This window comes from Ahaetulla prasina, chromosome 7 (assembly GCF_028640845.1).
Source record: "Ahaetulla prasina isolate Xishuangbanna chromosome 7, ASM2864084v1, whole genome shotgun sequence".
In the NCBI taxonomy this organism is placed as follows: domain Eukaryota; kingdom Metazoa; phylum Chordata; class Lepidosauria; order Squamata; family Colubridae; genus Ahaetulla; species Ahaetulla prasina.
In genome coordinates this window covers 70505773-70525630 of record NC_080545.1, presented here as the reverse complement: position 1 = coordinate 70525630, position 19858 = coordinate 70505773, and the positions used below count along the sequence as shown (strand labels likewise).

The following is a 19858-nucleotide window of genomic DNA, read 5'->3' as shown; positions in this document are numbered from 1 at the left end:
GGGAGAATCAGGCCGTGCCAGCCCCTCCTCCTCCCTTTGAGTGGGTGCCAGGGAGGGAGAGGGCTCAAGAGAAACAGGGCTTGCCAGGTCTTCTCCCTCATTTTCTGAATCATCCGAGTCCAGGAGTCTGGGTCCAGGAACCTGGGTCACAACACCAGTTCTGGAGAACCGGTAGCAGAAATTTTGAGTAGTTCGGAGAACCGGTAAATATCACCTCTGACTGGCCCTGCTCCCATCTTTTATCTGCCTCTCAAGTCCCAGATGATCGGGAGGGAATGGGCATTTTACAGTATCCTTCCCCTGTTACGCCCACCAAGCCACACCCACCAAGCCACACCCATAGAACCGGTAGTAAAATTTTTTTGAAACCTACCACTAGTCTATAGTAGAATCTACCCATCCTGTGTGTTCAGTCTGACAATGTCCACTTCTGATTTTGCCTGCCTGAGATGTTAAGGGTTGGGGACTGCGAAGCAAGACTTTTTAGTGGCTTCCCTACTCTTATGGAACAGCCTTTCTTTTGAGATAAGACTGAACCTCTGTCTGTTGCCTTTCAGAAAAGAGATGGAAACAATTCTGTTCTGCTAAACTTCTGGATTATAAATTCCAAGACTTGGTAACTGGTATTCAACTTTTTGTGCTCTCGTTTATGGTTTTATATGGGAATTGTACATTTTTATTGTATGTAATTTATTATGAAAAATATATGCTTTAATTGTTTGTTTTTTTTGTATGGTTGTAAAGAGACCCAGTTTGACGTAGTTCTTAAGGCAGAGGTCTTCAAACTTGGCAGCTTTAAGACTTTTGGAGTTCAACTCCCAGAATTCTCCAGCCAGCTAGAAACTGGGAGATTGAGTTCTACTCCTGCCTTAGGCACAAAGCCAGCTGAGTGTCCTTGGACCAGTCACTTTCTCTCAGCCCTAGGAAGGAGGCAATGGCAAATCACTTCTGAAAAACTTTGCCAAGAAAACTGCAGGGACTTGTCCACGCAGTTTCCAAGAATCAGACATGACTGAATGGAAAAGGAGGGAAAAAAAACCAAACTACTCTAAGTCTATCCCTGGAGTAGCATTTCCATTCTGTGAAATAAAGAAAATAATGATGCTTCTTTAGGACTAAAGTACTCTTTAAATATGATTACATGCACAATTATTTTTACATAATTCTTGCACATGATGCAGAGTTGGAAGGGGAAAAGACAACCTTGTGCGCTCTAAACAATCTTACTATTTTTGTTTCTGTATGCTAAAAGATAACAGTTGCTCAAATAATTAACATACATGGAACAAAAGAAATATTCTATATAGTGCTAGATAATTTATCCACAAAATATCATAGCCTGCTTGGACTCTAAGGAGGAGACCAACAATGAATAGCCAGTTCCAGAGATGCTGGACAAACCTCAGTTTAAGGAGTTCCAGGCAGAGGATGCTATGTTGCCTGGTGACCAGAAGACACAGCTGCCCCCAGTCTCTGAAAATGAAGAGTCTGAGCTGCCACCTCCTCCCAGTGCAAGGGTGTGTCATATAGAGAGAAAAAACAGTGCTGTGCAATGCCCCTCACTAGAAAAGAGACTTTCCTTCCAAATCAGCAACACCTATAGTTGCTTCTATTTAAGAAGAGTGGCGAGTTCAAACCCTTCATTTACCCAGATTCCAGGTGCCTTGACTCCCAATTTAAAATTTTGTAACTTTGGCTCTGGACTTGCATTTGATGGCTCTTCTATAATATTTGGACTTTTGGACTTTGCTTTACCACTCAAAGGGTAAAGGGACTTAAAGGGACACGGTGGCTCAGTGGCTAAGACACTGAGCTTGTCGATCAAAAGGTCGGCAGTTCAGCAGTTCAAATCCCTAGTGCTGCATAACGGGATGATATCCCATTACTTGCCCCAGCTTCTGCCAACCTAGCAGTTTGAAAGCATGTAAAAAATGCAAGTAGAAAAATAGGGGCCATCTTTGGTGGGAAGGTAACAGCGTTCTGTGTACCTCTGGCATTGAGTCATGCCGGCCACATGACCACAGAGACGTCTTCAGACAGCGCTGGCTCTTTGACTTTGAAACAGAGATGAGCACCGCCCCCTAGAATCAGGAAAGACTAGCACATATGTGTGAGGGGAACTTTTACTGTTACCTTTTTCCACTCATGCCTGCTGTTTTGCCAAAGGAACTTTCTCAAGACATGCTTGCTGGACTTTGGGGGAACTTGTTTTCTATAATGTGTGTCTGTGAGTGTGTATGTGTGTGTGCATAATTTCCACTCACTTTTTCTTTGCTGCTTGTTCATTTGCTTCACAAAGTTTGCAACCATTTTGTCTTTGTACCTGCAGGTGCATGGCCCGAGACTGGACACTTAGGGCCACTATTTTCATCCCTGTAGATTTTCCAGGTTCTTTACCAAGTGTCTTTGGAAGACCTATCCCCTCTGATTTTAAAGTTAAGTAGAGATTGAACCTGGGACTTTCTGCATCAAAATCCATGCTCTACCACTGAGGTCCAGAACATCTGAAAGGTTTTTGATGGAATAAGAATCTTCTCTTCCATTACAACAGATTTTTGGTTAGCTAGAATTTGCTGAACAGATCCCTCTGTCATATTGTGTATGCGCCGTTTTACTGTGGTGCTTCTGAGTCATATGTCATCCCCAAACAGAATAAATGGCTATAGGTACCAGATGCTGTATATTGAGCACTCAAGTCTTAGTACTTGCTCTAGCTACTTCAGTACTTAAGGTGAAGATGCAGGGTGCATTTCCTATTATAATAACAGAATGAACACTTCTGCTGATTTGAATCTACCGGTATATAGTAGCTAAAGAACTGAACCAGGTTATCAAATTGATACCTAAGGCTAAAGAAAAATGGGAGGACGAATGTTTGCAATTATTAATCAGTATTTCTACTGATCTCCAGTGGTAGCTTACCAATGTGCAGATCAAAGAGAAAATAGGGGATATTGTGCTTTGATTTTTGCTTGCATGAATGGAGAGGGCTTGCTGTGTTCTAAATCATAAGGAGAAAACACATAAAGATGAGAAAGGGATGATTTCATGCCGTTTTTGAAATATTATTATTATTATTATTATTATTATTATTATTATTATTATTATTATTATTATTATTATTATTATTATTATTTATTTGATTTTTATACCGCCCTTCTCCCGAAGGACTCAGGGCGGTGTACAGGCAAAGTAAAAACAAACAATACAATATACAGTTTAAAATGCAAATTTAAAAAACTTATTATAATTGGCCTGAAACTTTAAAATATATAAACACTAAAACCCCATTTAAAAATTAGTGGTAGAAAATTTAAAATCAATAAAATTTAAGCCAGCCCCGCGCGAATGAAAAGGTAGTAAGTTCAGGTAGTATGTAGGCTTGGAACTTAACCTCTGCTCTTGCATTCCTGGGATGTATTATTAAACCTGCATATTTTTCATAAACATGGACGTAACTGCAACCAAAATTAATATAAAGTAGTCGGATGGGAAAAGAAATTTAATATAGAACAGGTCTGTCAAATTGGTGGCCTGCGAGCCGGTTGGCCACACACAGGCCACACCCGCCCCAGCCCCGCAAAGGCAAAAAAAGTCGTGATATTGTTGTGGTCCGCCAGCAGCCCGCCAGAGTCAGACAGTGATGAGGCTGAGGAAGAACATGGGCCAGTCCTGGAGGCTGGGGAAGGCCCAGATGAGGGCTCTGAGTCAGAGGCAGAGGTGGGGCCAGTTCTTTATTTGCTTACACCCAATAGATAGAATCTTGCCAGACAAAACACTTACTACTGTTCTGTCACCTTATGGATATACCCTGGGAGATTCTAGGGAGTGGCTGCCCTTACTCTCTTCCTTTGTCTCCTATCTAGTTCCGAACTGTTTACCTTTTGTCTCCTTCCTTTCTGGACTGGGCTCCCTCCTTCCTGGGAAACTGCCATTTCACTGTAGTCCATCACACCAGCTCCCCTTTTTGGGCACCATCTTTGATATCAGTGAAAGAGCTAAGATCAGGTTTCCCACTACAGCAATCAAGGATGTTATTATCACATATTTTAGTGGATGGAGAAGAAACAAAGCAGATTAATAGCCAACTTCAAGACAATTGTTATTAATTCTTTAGTTATCTGAGGAGACTACCTTATGAGCCATAGATAGACGTATCTCAAGATGTGGAGGCAAACAAAAAAATATTTGAAGAGTAGAAGTCTAAACTTGAACGAAGAGAACCATGTACAGACTGGAAGCTGTCTATATTATGTGAGTTTGGCTTATAACGGATGTTAATTTACTTTGAAATTAAAATTAATTTAATTTACTTTGCTTTGAAATAGTAATTATATTTAGGAGTTAAGTAAGATATTAACGGATCTGGAAATTCAAAAGCACGTACTGTAATAAGATCAAGAGTTCTTTGTCAGTGACTCTGAAAATAATAGGATTGTTAACTCTAGTGGATCAAAATTACAGTTGCATAGAGAACTGCAGCCTTGGCTGATCCTTCTTGTGATTCTGCTGGTAGGATAAAGGAAGTTGATAAAAGTTTTTGAATACTGCAAAAAAAGTTTTATTTATTTATTATTTTATATTTCCTATTTCTTAATCATCCACCTCCCTCAGAGAGGGACTATTGTTGCAAAGAAGTCTACAGAACACAAGGAAGAGGTATTTAGATTGCATACTATAGGGAGAGAAGTAAAAGTAGCTAACAAACCTACCAATAAAATAGAAGAAATATATGAGAAGGGTATCTCATGCATGTCCTTGCATGCAGGCACATTCATGGATAGAACAAATTGTCTTCTGGGTTTTCATGTCATGTGACATTGTCATATTTTCAAGCCAATTTTCATAACTACAGAGTAGAAACTTTTTTTAAAAGTGATGGATAAAAATATCAGGATGATAAATTCAACACCTAAGATTTAATTCCATGCTTGACTTGCTTAAATACTGTAAATAACAGAGAAAGTCCTGAATTAAGGAAATGGGGGTGATGCTTGCTTGGTTCTCTAAATATCTGCACAACCAATACAACAATGGAGTTTTTGTGTCATACAGTTCAGAACATAAGGAGCCTCCCAGGTGAAAAACTCCAGTGTACTTAATAACCCTTAACTCACTGTAAACTGGAATTATTCAAATGCAGCTGCTGAAGGTAGATTTTGAGCACACACACAGTTGAAACAGAGCAAAAGTTAAGGAGAGAAGAGACCAAACGGGAAGATAAAAGATGAATAAATGATGAAGAGAAGGGAGATGAGAGAGGGGAGGGGCAGAGATGCTGTTTACAAGGGGCTGAATCAATTGTGGAATTTTAATCTGAGCCCTGATATTGATTGGTGGGAGATGCAGCAGAAAACTGCAGTGCTATTAATACAGAGAACACACGGCAATTTATCAGTGTCAGACAGAGAATCCAACCTGCTGCTTTAATCCTTATGTTTTCTGAGGGTTTTTTTTCATTACTAAATCTGCAAATAAAAGGGATGCTCATGTGATCCATGCTGGAGACCATTACAGAGAAGAAATTTTGATATTTCTGTATTTCAGAATGTTATAATCATATTATGCCCATACTAATGATGTCTTACTGTGGAAATGTTGAATATTATACATAATACTCAATAGAGAGCTTTGACTGATGACAATTAATGCTTCCTGTATTTTTTTTCCGCTACCAGTTCTTGTTCAATTTGCAGAAAGACAATTTGTTTTGGAGAGGAGAATTTTGGAGAAATAACAGGTGTGTGTGTGAGAGACAGTCTGGTGTTTCCCATGGCTCTCTAGCATCCAGTCACTTATGTATCCAGCCAGACACATTACATTTTTTTAGCTAATAAAGTGGAAGGTGAGCATGAGGGTGATAGCACAAGTTCTCAACTTTCTCATAGGAAAGGGAGTTCCTGCTGACTGGCAAGAAGGAGGAGACAGGCTGAGATTTGAAACAAAAGGTCTTACGGAAGGAGCGTGGAGAGATGGAGGTGTAATGGCTGGAAAACCAAGGCTAACCTCAACAGTCTTGGTTGATAAATAGATTGTTAAATAGGTATTGCTTCCAGGAGAGCCTGGAGCATATCTTTGAAATGATTATGAGTGGGCAGGGATGTACAATAGGCAAGGGTTGACATTGAAGATAGACCATTGCTATGTGATACCGTTGTTAAGTGAATCATGTGTGGTTTTAATACCTTTATTACTAAATTGGGATTACATGGGAAAAATGAAATTCAATGTAGAGAAAAGTGAAGCCTTACACTTCACAAAAGAAACCAAAAGTACACATATAGACTGGGTGAAAGCAGGCTTAATAGCAATAACTGTGAGAGGGATCTTGTAGTCTTAGTGGACAACCAATGAGCAAATAGTGTGTGGCGGCAGCCAAAAAAGCAATGCAATCCTAAACTGCATTAACAGAGGGATACAATCAAGGTCAAGTGAGGTACTAATACCACTCTATAAAGCCTTAGTAAGACCACATCTAGAATACTGCATCCCTGTTTTGGTCACCACACTATAAAAAAGATGTTGAGACTCTGGAAAGAGTGCAGAGAAGAGCAACCAAGATGATTAGATGGACAAGATTAGGGAACTGGAGTCTAAAACATATGAGGAACTGGGCATGGCTAGTCTAGTGAAGAGAAGGACCAGGGGAGACATGATAGCAGTGTTCCAATATTTGAGGGGCTGCCACAGAGAGGAGGGGAGGTCAAGCACCTGAAGACCAGACAAGGAATAATGGAGGAAAACTGAACAAAGAGAGATTCAACTTGGAAATAAGGAGAAATTTTCTGGCAGTGAGAGTAATCAACCAATGGACCAGCTTGCCTTCAGAAGTTGTGGGAGTTTCATCATTGGAGGCTTTCAAGAAGAGACTGGACTGCCATCTGTCAGAAAAGGTGTAGGGTCTCCTGCTTGGATGGGGAGTTGGACTAAATAACTTACAAGATCCCTTCCAACTCTGTTAATCTGTTAAAGTATAAATTGTAAGTGTGAGGATTGGTCATAAGCCACACTTTTCAATGCCATTGTAACTTTGAATGTCATTAAATGAATGTTTGCACGCTGAGGATTACCTGTATCTGTAGCTATAACTGTTACTTATCTCCTGCAGTCTCTTGTCTCAGCTGGGCTTATTTCTGTTACCTAAAGCCAGTTTTGTATTGAAGAAATAAAGAGGTTTTACTGAAAATATAAATAATGTGACTTTTGTACATCGAGTCAATGTGCTTTTGAATATATATGAAAGAAATGGAGAAAAACACAGAAATATGCTCTTGAATTTTGAGCTCTGATTAACTGATGATTGTTAAATCTAGTGTAAAATTTCTGTTTACATAAAATCTTCAGTATAATTTTTTCATATAGTCTAAGACTCAGCCTTATTGTTCTTTACTCGAAATTATTATGTTATTAAATGTGAATGTTGTTACATCTTTAGAAAAGATCACAGGGCTGCAGTAGATGCACAATAGCTGAGCAGCATAGCTTTACACAAGGCCATTCAGTTTTGCAATTCTTATTTTTTAAACGACTATAACACTCCTAAACCATATCTCAGTGATACGTTTGCATTCAGATCTCCACAGGAGAAGCAGTGAGCAGCACCTCCCATTTCAAACATCTTGTTGGTAACATGATTGAAGTACCGGTCTCCATAGCTATGCTGCAGTCATCTGCAACACAGATTTTTGTGTACACTTTGAAGGATGTTGAGCATTTGTTGCTGAATGTTTGAAGAAGTGAACTGCTTATGCTTATGGCTTTAAATAAAATTTGTTAGAAAAAGTGCTGCCATTCTCCTCCTGACTTTTGTGTATACACGAACATGTCCACAATAGCTCACGCGGAGGTCTTTGTTTATATGCTGTTTTTGTGAAGATTGGCTCTTGGTGAGATCACCAGTATAACTACAAGAAAGTGGAACTGTTCCCAGCTCCTCTTCATCTAAATATATTATCTGAATAAGGCTCCCATTCCAAATATTTCTGTACAGGTAGTCCACAACTTGTAACCACACTTGGGACCAGACTTACCATTGCTAAGTAAAGCAGTTGTTAAGTGAGTCATGCATAATTTTACCTTTTTTTGCCACAGTTGCTAAGTGAATCACTATAATTGTTAAGTGATTCATGTGGGTGTTAAACGAATCCAGCTTCTCCCATTGACTTTACTTGTCGGAAGCTAGCTGGGAGGGTCACAAATGATGATCACACACTTAGGAACTCTAACTGTGATGGCTTCCCCAGATGCCTCTCCAGATGTCAGTTCAGAGGAGGATGAACTTGTCCCAGGCACATCAGGAGGGGAGTTGGTCAGTGGCTCCAAGCAGCCATCTGAGAGTGATTTGGCTGAAGCACAGCTGCAGCAGGACAGCTGTGAGGCTTCGGGTGGGCAAAGCACGCAGTTGCAGCCGGTCAGCAATAAGGAGGAGGAACTGCCTTCTGTACCTGATCCAAGAACACATAAGCTAGAGAAAAGGCAGGAGCAGCGAAGGTCAGCCTGATTACTTGTGAGGAGGCAGCCTCCCCCCTCTTGATGGGCTTGCACCAGAAACTGGCTATTTAGCACAGCAAACAATCCTGGGAACAATGTGTTCATTTCCTTGCTCTGTGTTCTTGCCTTGAACATCAGATTGTGTCTCTTCAGCTGTGGCCTTGCCTTTGCCTTGCTTGCCTTTCCCTGTGGCCTTGCCTTTGCCTTGGGAACTTGCTTTTGCCTAGTGGACTGGAGTCGCCTTTGCCTTGAGGACTAGTGTTGGCTTCATTTGAGTAGCCTGTGGAACACATTGAGGTTGAGCTGGTGCCAGCACAGGGAATTGCTGGGGAATACCAATTCAGGCTCTGAAGTCTTAATAAGGACTCCTTACACCCGTGGTGTGTGTATGTGTGAGCAGGACAGCAGAGTCATCCTCATAAATACATGCTGGTTGCCAAAGTTGATCACATGATTGTGGAGATGCTCCAACATCTGTAAGTAGTCTAAGGACCAGTCATTACTCACTGTTTCCACTGCTTTTGTAACTTTAGATGATTGCTAAATGATTAACTGTTAAATCCATGACTATCTTGGATTTCAACCTCAGATCTATATTCTACTAAAACTCTTATTTCTGTTTGCCTGTAACCTTCAATGATTGAAATTGGAAGGTATAGAGCAGGGCTGTCAAACTCTTGGCTCATGGGCCGGATGCGTCAGGCACTGGCCACACTCACACCCAGTTTAACGAAGGGGGGGGGGAAAGTCCCATTACGTCAAGTGACAACATTGTGACAATGCAAGTCTGACACCCCTGGTATAGGGCAACAATTATTGAACCAAGATAACTTCAATGGGCTAACTTACAAAATGCTGGGATCCTGTTTATTTTAAGAATGAAATTTGGGAAAGTTGTGCCTCTTTTGGCGTCACCATGTCTTCCAACTACACTCTCCAGAAAGCCATACATTGTATGGTACAAAGGAAGATGGGAGGGCTGTAGCCTCACCCTCTTTCCTGCCTCCCTCTGGCCCCTGCACCCAATCAGCTGGCAGCTAGGTCTGATTGGCAAGCTTTGGAATCAAGGCTGAAATTTTAAATCTTTTAGCAGCAGAGGGTGGAGGGAAGAAAAGGGAGTGACTTGGATATTTACTGGTAAGGTAGGGCTGACTTGGGGGGGAGGGAAGAGGGGGAGAGGCACTGGTAGTGAATGATTTTTTTCCCAGAAGAGAGGAAAAGCTTGGGAATATGTCAGAATGAGGAGCAGCAGTATAGTTTTCCTTGCAGTCTGTGATTACTTTTGTTCTCTCTCCCCACTTCAGAGTGGCAGTTTGTTTTCACAGGTCATCCAAGAAGGAGGATTGATTTCAGACTGTCCCTGCCAGCTTCCCACAACCAAAGTCAATAGGGAAGCCATTAGGAAGTCTGCTTCTCTCTTTGGGCAAGGAAAACATATGGATCCTATTAAATTTGTTTTCCTTAATTTTCTTTGGAATATTGTGCATGAAAGACTTCCCTGGTTCATGTCCACAAATATTAAGCAATGTTAGTTAATTAAAAAAAAGGGTAGTCAATGATCTAAACATGATTTGAGTTATTTAAAAGATAATAGTTGTATAAATATCTATTCCAAAATAATTTTTAGAAGTTGTTTTGCAGTAGCAAAAGACAATAGTATAGACCTAAATTTGCTTAGGAAAAAATTATCTGTATGGGATTCTATCAAAAGCAAAGTGATGCCATCACATTAACAGTCTACAATGTAAATGTGTCTTCCTCTTCTGAAAAATAGATACATAGAAAATATATCTATATAGTTATTTTATGAAGAACACGATGCTTAGTTGCATGGTTCCCAGGCTATGGGTTGAATCTGTTATCTGAATATATAAAATTGCCTTAGTAAGAGTTAAAATACTTTTGAAATGAATTTTATTAATTAGCAAGCTAAATTTGTTTGGCTAAATATATTAGTACACTGTACGTTCAATATCTTTGTCCTCTTTTAGAGACCTAGATATCAACATTGTGTAAACTGTCCAGAGAAAATATGGTTCTGAAAAGTAGCACACAAATTTTTAAAATAAAAGAAAATTTTAATTCATTTGCGAAGAGTTGATGGTTAAAGTAATCCTTTGTGATGTGAGTAATTTTTACATAACATTCAGGGTTTTGGTTTTTTTTGAGAAAAACCTATTGTACATCAGATGTTACTAAGCCAGAATTTCTATGTCAGGAAATAAATACCACAAGCAAGTTTATTGTCTTATAGAACATCAAAAGGCACAATATTTCCCACTTGCACTTAAATGTAAATTATTTAGGTTTCCCGATGTTTTGCACCATTATGTGCTTTTTTTGACTATATTTTCCAGGATTTCTCATCATTGGTTGGACAAGCTGGGAATCCAGAGAGCTGAATTGCAGCAACAACAGGCGTGCCACATATGTCTTAACCTTGTTCCTGGTTTTCTGCTCATGTTTTGTCATGCTGTGGTGTTGAAAAGGTAAAATTCTTTAAAAGTAGGTTTTCTTTTTTAAGATTTGGTTTTTTATGTTTGAATCATGTTTTCAGGGTCAGCAGAAAATGACACAGAACTAAGAACTTTGTTGGGATTCAGAATGCCTTATGATACTGTAATTCAGTTTAAAGTGACTTTGAAGATGAAGCAAAAGGCAGATGAAATGATGTTGGCTTGTATTTTGTAGAGAAGTATGAAAAAGAGCTACCTGGTCATAAAATAGAAAGAAATACAGATCCGGATGGATGACAAGGGAAAGCCAAGACGCCAGCCTCACGGCTAAGTCTGGCTGATGACAATATTACTGATATTGAGTCGGGGGCTTTTCCTGTCTGTGCTATGTAATTAATTATTCACGTTTATTGATATCAATCTATTGTCAGGGCACTCAGTCAGTTTGGCTTGGAGTCCAATAATGTTAATAATGAAACTTTGTTTCAACTCTCCATGCTTCACTTTGTATTGTTGTGAATCACTTTCCCCCACAAAACATATTTATTATGGTTTGTCGCACAGTCAGCCAGATGTTCAGACTGGCCATTTTTGCCATTTTTATACCTACCCTCTGGAGAAGGGGTCTCCACCCTTGGCCACTTTAAGACTTGTGGACTTTGCTGGCTGAGGAATTCTGGGAATTGAAGTCCACAAGTCTTAAAATGACCAAGGTTGCTCTGGAGTCTTTCCCCAGGACCTGGGATAGGTAGTTGTTTGATTGTATAATGTAGGCGGTTCCGAGTAAAGCTGCCTTTTACAATTTAGTGATGGTGAATTTGTCATTGCCAAGTGGTGCTTCCAGTTATTTTGGGATTGCACCCAAGGCATCTATTACTATTGGTACTACTTTTGCTTTCTTTTGCCATAGTCGTTCTATTTTATTTGCAGGTCTTTCTAGTTTGTTATCTTCTCTAGTTCTTCTCTTCTGCTGTCTCCAGATACTGCCATGTTCCTTATCTGTTTTTGTCTTACTTATTGACAATTTGTTATTATGGTCCATCACACAGTCAGCCAGATGTTCAGACTGGATTTGGCATTTTTGTCCACCTATTGTGTCTTTCCGAAAGACCTTGGGTAGGCAGATGTTTATGTTTGATGGTGTTAAAGTATCTTCACAGGATGTAAGCTGTTTTGAGTAAAGCTATCTTTATTTTTGCATTTGATTGATAGTGAATTTATTGATGCTGCTGCTGTTCAAGTGATGCTCCAGTTGTTTTGTAATTGTACCCAAGGTGCCCATTACTATTGGTATTACCTTTGCTTTCTTTTGCCACAGGTGTTCTATTTCTGTTTTTTGCTCACTTTGCCGTTTGAAGCAACTCTGACTGGCTTAGATTTGGTCCATTATGGATATGAATGTTTAGATCCTCCAAAACTTATATTATCACAGGATCTGAAAAAAACTTCTACATGTAGTTAAAGAAAAGTGTCCAGGGGTATCTTAAAGAGTTACCTGAAAGATTGCAATTAAGATCATCATAAAAATATTTTCTCTGGATAGGTCACAACTAGAGAAAGGGCATATTTAGTGCACATTTATGAAATTGCTTATTAAGAAAGGTGTACTTAGTACCTTCTTTTTTAAGATGTCAAGTGAACTCCATCTTATAGTATTCTCTGGCTTTTTATGATGTTTCTTTAAATGTTTGTCATGATGTACAAGTGGCTTTTTTTAAAAACACTGACTCTAGAATTGTATTTCTTGTTGATTGTAGACAGCTTACTTTTTCTGTATTCTTAATATTTTCATAATTTATCATGTTTTTCTACTTTGAACTGTTCTTTAAAATTTGGTAAATAAATCAGCATAAAAATAATCATCATAACCAAAATGAAATGTTGACTTCAGAAAACCTTCATGAAATTGAATATAGATAGAAACATTGGCTATAGGAAGATACCCGTTTGCACCTCTAGGTTCTGGCTTGTTTAGAATGGATACTTTGATAGCATGAATTTATGCTCTGAAAATATTAAAATTTGCAAAATGAATCTATTAGTGGAAATTTATATTCTCTGACAGGCAGAGAAATATATTTCTCTGCCGGTCAGAGAAAAGTGAACCATTCCAGTTAATTGAACCTTATTGCTTTTACATATTTTACCAGGTATCTAGAATACTAGCAAAACTGGATTTCAACTATGGCAAAACAGCTTCCATTCACCTTCACTTGAATCCTGTCTTCTTGGACATTTTTCCACAGAAGAATGGAAGGAAGAATAAGCCTTCACTTCAAACTACCAAATAAATTCATATAAACAAGGACCAAGTGATATTTTTTTTAAAAAAACTTTATTTCATGTACCAGGATTTTTTTAAATTTTTCCTCTTTTTAAAATTTTTCTTTTTAACAGTCTGAAAAAAAATAATAAAATAAAGAAAATGGAGATTTGTGTTGAATTGGTTTGAGATGAACATAAACAATACCCTTGGGAGAAAAACAAAACCTTCACCAGTCCCAATCTTCTCTCTCTCTCTCTCTCTCTCTGTCTGTCTCTCTCTCTCTCTCTCTTTCTCTCTCTCTCTCTCTCATCTCATACACATTTATATGCTCATTCGCATATCCACAAATATTCATTCAACGGTATTCTATTAGAAATGCTCAAGAACATCACAGTAGCAAAGTCCTTGGTAACAATTTTGGGATTTCAATCAAAACACTGTCCTCTGCTTATGCTGGAGTATGGGACACCAGTTTTTAACTCCTTCCTTGGGCTTTGGATATTAGCTTATTTAACTTCTCCCAACTCTTTCATTGTTGGTGGGCAGGCTGAGGCTTGGGCTATAGTTGCAGATTTAGACACTCAGTACTGAATGGGAGACGCCATACTGATTACTAACAATACTGTGTCTCGATATTTTTTTCAACTTGTTCTTGTCCAGTCATTTTGGGATTGTATTGAATGAGTTATCAGCTAATGCTTGGGGAAGAACTGATTCTGCTATTGTCTTACTGTTTCATACATTGCTCCTCATCCTACCCTGAGTGGGACTCCATTTTTCTATCTAAGAGAATAAACTTAGGAGGAAGCAGCATTAAACTGGGTGGGTAGAGGTTTTTCTCTGACCCTATATAGTTCCCAGCAGGTACAGAGTAGCTATGGGTGTGAAAGCTCTTTGAATTTGAAGCAGCACCAGGAAAAATCAAGCAGAAACCTAAACCTAACTGGATATAATGGCTGGGTCAGGTTTACTTAACCCCCAATCTTCTTTCAAGGCAACACAAAAGGCTCAGATATTGCAAGACCACAGAGAATTAATTCCATATATTTTTGTCTGAAGCTTGATCTGCATCTTAAAGCTAACTTAATGCCACCAGTGGTATAACCACATCTCTATTCTGACCCAAGACCTTGTTAGATACTACATTCTTGATCCCTCAGCTGCTGTGGTACCAGAAGTTTTTAACAAGTTTCATGGTGATTTAGATGGTTGCTGTGGGCATGTTATGCCTGAAATCTATGAGGGATTGAGGGTGAGGAAAGGAACATGTCCTTTTTTGGGATGTTAGCCAGTAGGAAAAGCAATGACATGATTTATGAGGAAGAAATCAGATTCTTGAAAAGGAAAGCTAGTATCACTACTGCCCCACAAAGTTTTCTTCAATTGTATGACCTCCAGATATGTCAACTTTTACTCTCAGATTGTTTAACAATGGCCACCTGGAGGACCTTCGGATTGTAAAGGTTGCCTTGCAGAGTTTATGTTCCCATCCTGGGTCAAATATAGAAAGTTATTTCTGAAGTGAGCAATTTCGAGAATTTAGCAACCAGGCCTAGCAGCAAAGTATAGAGATAGGAAGCTCATTTTTTATCTGTCTAACTAAGAATGTTTAATAGATATTTTAATCTCATTATTTTTCTCCTTTTCTTAGTTTTTGCTAAGATTATACAAGAGATATAAGACATGTCTTCATCTAGCAGTAGGAACCTGCCAACATCAGTTTCTTACTCACTAGTAAAGTCAAAGGAACTCCTTTCACATAACATTCTAGCCTCTGGGATAAAATTTTCAATATTTCTTTAAGGCCATAAAACAAGGCAAGGTACCAATAAAGGAATGGAGACCTGGCCTTGGAAATTAGCAAACCAATTAAGGGGGACTTTCATAAAAGCTTACGTAGTCCTGAGAAAGAGGAAAGAAAGAAACTCAAAATAACTCCACCTTGATTTTGTTTGGCATAAGTTTGGACAGAAAGAACCCCTCACAAATTTTCAAGATTCTGTTATTCTATTCTACAGTAATAAAGAACATTTTTGGAATCCCTGCCATGCTGTTTCTTGACTTGACCTACCTCAAAGAGCTGACATCATTAGATATGAGGTGCAAAAATCTGGACAAAGTCTAGATGCAACAAAGAGATGCAAATATACTGAGTGCTTTGTTGTTGTATGGTAGCCCTAAAATAAGGAAGAGACTTGGTAGGTATTCTGTACCTCTTTTTTCCCTTAACTTTTTTCCCTTCCTTTTCTATCTTACTGCATTTTCTAGAGCTTCCTTTCCTAACATGATCTAGCTAACCTCTGTCATAGAACATACACTATGATCCCCGCTTTCTTCCTGTCAGTTACATCTTCAGTGAGAGAAGGACCAGGTAGACCTCTTCTCAAATTCTGTTGAAACTATAGAGCTGCCAAATTCCATGTTTGGGGCACTTCAGCTGTTCTGCCTTTAAACCAGAGAAAAAAAATTAAGCTGCAGTTTCTTCCAAATGTGCTACAGAGGTGGGAAAAGCTGCACTTACCAAGTATTTCCTCTTCTGAATGATTTTTAAAAGCTCATTTAAAAGATAAACTGTCCCATACTACATATGGCAACACCATAAGTAAGCCTCGGAGAAAGGCAGACTGAATGTACAGCCAGGGACTGGCTAGCACTAGCAACAGAAGGAAACCAGGGCATATTTCTTTTAGTGTTATGGATTTGGCACCAGAGCTGAATTTCAGCCAATGACAGCCTGTTCAGTGTACATGAGAGAAAGTCCAATGGTTTTGGCAAGATTGATCCACAAAGCAGAAAAGCTACTGATGTAAATGAAGCTGAGGTCAGTGAGCAAATAGTAGCTACTTCGCCTAGCATCTTTCTAAAGCCTGCAAATGACCGCAAGGCAGGGGTGTCCACAGAGTTTGGTCAAAAAAAGTCAAAATAGCAGAGTTCTGCCTGCTTTTATATACAACGCACATTTTAAAAAAGGGTGGTGCTTTGATCACACCGTTGCAGCCACCATCCTGACATTATTAGTTTTTTTACCAGGCCCCATGGATATCCCTGCTACAGGGGGAGAACAACCTCTAGATATTTTTATCAATTTTTCTAAACCAAGTGGCCTCATTTTCTCCATGGGGAGATTGTTTTCTTAGTCCATAATTCTCATGACTGGCAAGGGAAGTGGGGAGGGAGGGAATGCTATTAATGTCAAACAACAGGTCAAGTACTGGGTATCTTTTTTAAAAAAAGTGCTGTTGATTTTTTTCTAAGATTTTAGTTTTCATAGTTTCCAAGTTGGAAAAAGATGAAAATAAAAATACTATCTCACTTTCTGGCAAGTAAATCCCCTCATTATATTTACATTTATTTATAGCTGTTTTATTTAAAAAAATGCCACTTTATATTAAGCTTTTTTCTTTGTTGCAATGTCCCGGTTAACCCCAGAATAGTCGTAGGCTAATGAGGCTGAGCTGCTTAGCTTTAACTTCCTGAGACCTGGAGATTAGCACACTGGCACTAACCTTGCGAATCCCCAAGGACAAAGAAGGTGACTGTTAAGCTCTATGGACCAACAAGGACACATTGAATCCCCAGTCATTCCTGGGGTGGCGGGTTCAAAAAAATTAGGTAGACCCCAATGCATGTACAAATAGGGTAGACACCAGAGTCACTGCATTTTATTTCTGGCTGGAGATTGCCAGGGACTTGCAAATTCACAATGGGCTAAAAATGAAAATAAAAATAAACTAAGAAATTAAAGAGTAGTTCTTCCCCCCCTCCCCTCCCTCCAATCCAAAGAGCTGCCTCCTCTTTTTCCCACTTGTTTTTTAAAATTATTATTATTATTTTTTTATTTCTTGGTTCCTTTTTTAAATCTGCTTTTATTAAATGTTAAAATAATGGTACATGGGAAATCATGCATTTTCTTTTAAATTTATTTTCTATTTTTTATATTTTTAAATTTCTTTCTCTTGATTTTTTTATTTTTTATTTTTTTTCCCTTTTTTTAAAACTTTTTTTCTTTCTTTTTGGATGTTTCACTTAAGTTTGTTTGTTGTTGTTTTTTTGCTTTTGGAAGGTTCCTATGGTTGCTTTCTTCTTGCCCCTACAGGCCCTCCCCACTGTTCCTCCCTCCTGCACCCAAGTCCTTCTCCCACCTTCCCTGTCCCCCAGTTTCAGCCCCTTGTGATAACTTCATACAGGGGTGGTCCGGCGGTTGGCTGTGTTAGTGTGGATAGAGTCTTTGTTTTCTTTCTGGATACAGTTGTGTACCTGGAGGAAGCTGTTATCCCTGTCTGAATTGTAGGTGGCTGTGGGGGTAGTAGCAGCCTTCAGGGGGTCCCTGGTCAGGGTATACATCGAGATTTCCGTGGATGGGAGGGTGTTGAACCCTTTGATCCCAACAGGAGAGGCATCCCTGGAGTGTGAAGGCTCAGTGGAACGGGAACTGGAGCGACTGCGTCTCTGATAGCGGTAGCGGTAGCTGGGTATGCGGGTGATGGCAGAGGACTGGAGGTAGTCCGTGGTGTGAGTGCTGGCACGCAGCTGTTTGTGCCGGTCAATGAACATGTGTACAGCCAGCACTCCAACCATCTCAGCTATAATGAAGGACAAGGCCCCAAAGTAGAAGGACCATCCGTAAGAGTAACTGTTCTTCTTGGAGTCACTTTTAGAGGGGTCTCCAGCATTGGCTGATATGTACACAATGATGCCAATTATATTACTCAGACCTGTGGACAAAGAGTAGGAGAAAAAAGTTATAAAATGTCTCTTAGGCATACCTAATATAATTAGAAGAGGCTTTGTAATCAAAGGGGACTATTCTGTTGCTACTGAGATATTTTGATCTTTTTCCCTCTAGGATCAATGACATGGCCAGTTTGAAACGCTTAATAGTACAGGACAGTCATTGAAAGCTAGCATTTGGTGATTTATCTGAATGTTCCAATACTGCATATATTCACATCACAATGACACTTTCTGACTCAAATTCCTTTTGAAAAACTTTTTAGAGCAACCTGATATTCTCCAAACACGTTGGACTTCAAGTTGTACAGTCCTTAGCCAGCATAGCTAGGAAGCTCAATTCTGCTTAATATTAACAATTAAAATCCTTACTTTTGACCACAAAAATATAGAATGGCAGCAGAGGAAACAACACAATTCTAGCAAATATGTGAATAAATATGTGTTTGTGTTACCCTAGACTAGTAATTGCCTCCACCATTTGATGACATTGATTTTTCTCTCTACAGCTTTAAATTGATACTTTAGCTAGATTGTAAGCTTACTTTTTAATATATAGAAAAAATATATTTTGAGGTATTTGTTTTCTAAGAATAAAGCTCAAGTAATACATTACAGACCAGATGAGCTCTGAAATGGTTAGCATTTCTATTATGTGCCTGTCAGTAATACATCTGTATCCAAAATTATCCTTGCCTACTGTCTATTATTATAAGTACTATCCTAATATGTTCAGCCATATAGAGTATTATTCAAATATTTTTGTACTCTTGTACTGATTTCTTATATGCTATATTGCACCAACCTAACACAGACATTGCCATATCCATAGTATAACATTCACCAACTTGAATTCCTTATCAACTATTTGGAGATACATTTCATTGTATGTTGGAGAACTATCTGGGGTTTTTTTTAGGTTCTGTGTTTAAAACAGAACTGTAATTTTTTTGGTCTAAAGATTCCTATTATGATTTGCTGGAATCTCAAGACAGAGGTTCAAATTCTTTCCTGATGAAATCATTATTAGGATGTCATTTGACTAAACAAACAGCTTTACCCTGTTTTGGCAGTTTTTGTGAGTTTGGAGTTGAAGGGATAAAAAATAGAGACCTTCTACTTCTAGAGTTTGGTTAGAGGGTATGTTGTAGTGCCTCCGCTTTGTTGATGCCTGTTAAACTGGAATTTATTATACCTAAACTTGCCACCTTGGAAAATTATGCTAATGGGCATGGAATAAAATAATGTTATCTGGACACCATTAATCTTTAACAAACTAAAATATAAAGAAAGTGAAAAAGCTGTTGAATTACATATCAGCTTGGCATACTTTACTAGGCTGCAAAACTCTGGGCAGCCACCAGATGGCTGCCAACATTAAGATTTTCTGTATCTCTGTTGTCATTTAGTAATAATCTGGTTTTGGAGGCCCACTTGTAGAAGACCTAATCTTAGAATTATCATGAGCCTACATGTACAAAATCTGAGTCTTTTATGTGAGAGGAGATGCAACATGGACTCTCAACAATTGACAGTTTCTAATTAAGCTAAGGTTTATATAAATATTGAAAGAATGATTTGTCTGTTATGTTTGTGGGGATTTTTAATTCAAACTCCCAAAGTTGGTTGCATTTTAGACCTTGATCCTGGAGAGATCACCACGAGATCCTGGATGTCTCATAGAAATCAGATGCACCAAAGTACTGCATGAAAACCCCATGCAGAACATTGATATAATTTAGCCAATAGCGGAAGTAGGAAGGAATGGACAAGTATGGAGTATCATCACATATGTTGAACTAGACTCATCATTGACCTTAAAACATTAGATCCCTGATGGATCAGGCCAAAGATTTATCTAATCCAGCATTCTCTTTGGACTGTGGTCAGGCAAATACCTTCAGGAAACCCCTAT

At 38.8% G+C, this 19858-nt stretch overlaps 1 protein-coding gene and 1 long non-coding RNA gene across 2 annotated transcripts in view; one reads left to right on the top strand and one right to left on the bottom strand.

Moving 5' to 3' along the window:
* Window positions 1–13293, top strand: part of LOC131202301 (uncharacterized) — a 36164-nt gene extending 22871 nt beyond the window's left edge. Inside the window, exons 2-3 of the long non-coding RNA XR_009156122.1 lie at window positions 10848–10979; window positions 13097–13293. This is a non-coding gene — a long non-coding RNA (uncharacterized LOC131202301). The remainder of the gene's footprint in view (window positions 1–10847; window positions 10980–13096) is intronic.
* A 4061-nt stretch (window positions 13294–17354) lies between these two features.
* The window catches only part of CACNG2 (calcium voltage-gated channel auxiliary subunit gamma 2), a 171685-nt gene continuing 169181 nt past the window's right edge, over window positions 17355–19858 (bottom strand). Inside the window, exon 4 of the mRNA XM_058191775.1 lies at window positions 17355–17927. Coding sequence (XP_058047758.1) covers window positions 17392–17927 — 536 coding nt within the window. The 3' untranslated portion in view covers window positions 17355–17391. The remainder of the gene's footprint in view (window positions 17928–19858) is intronic.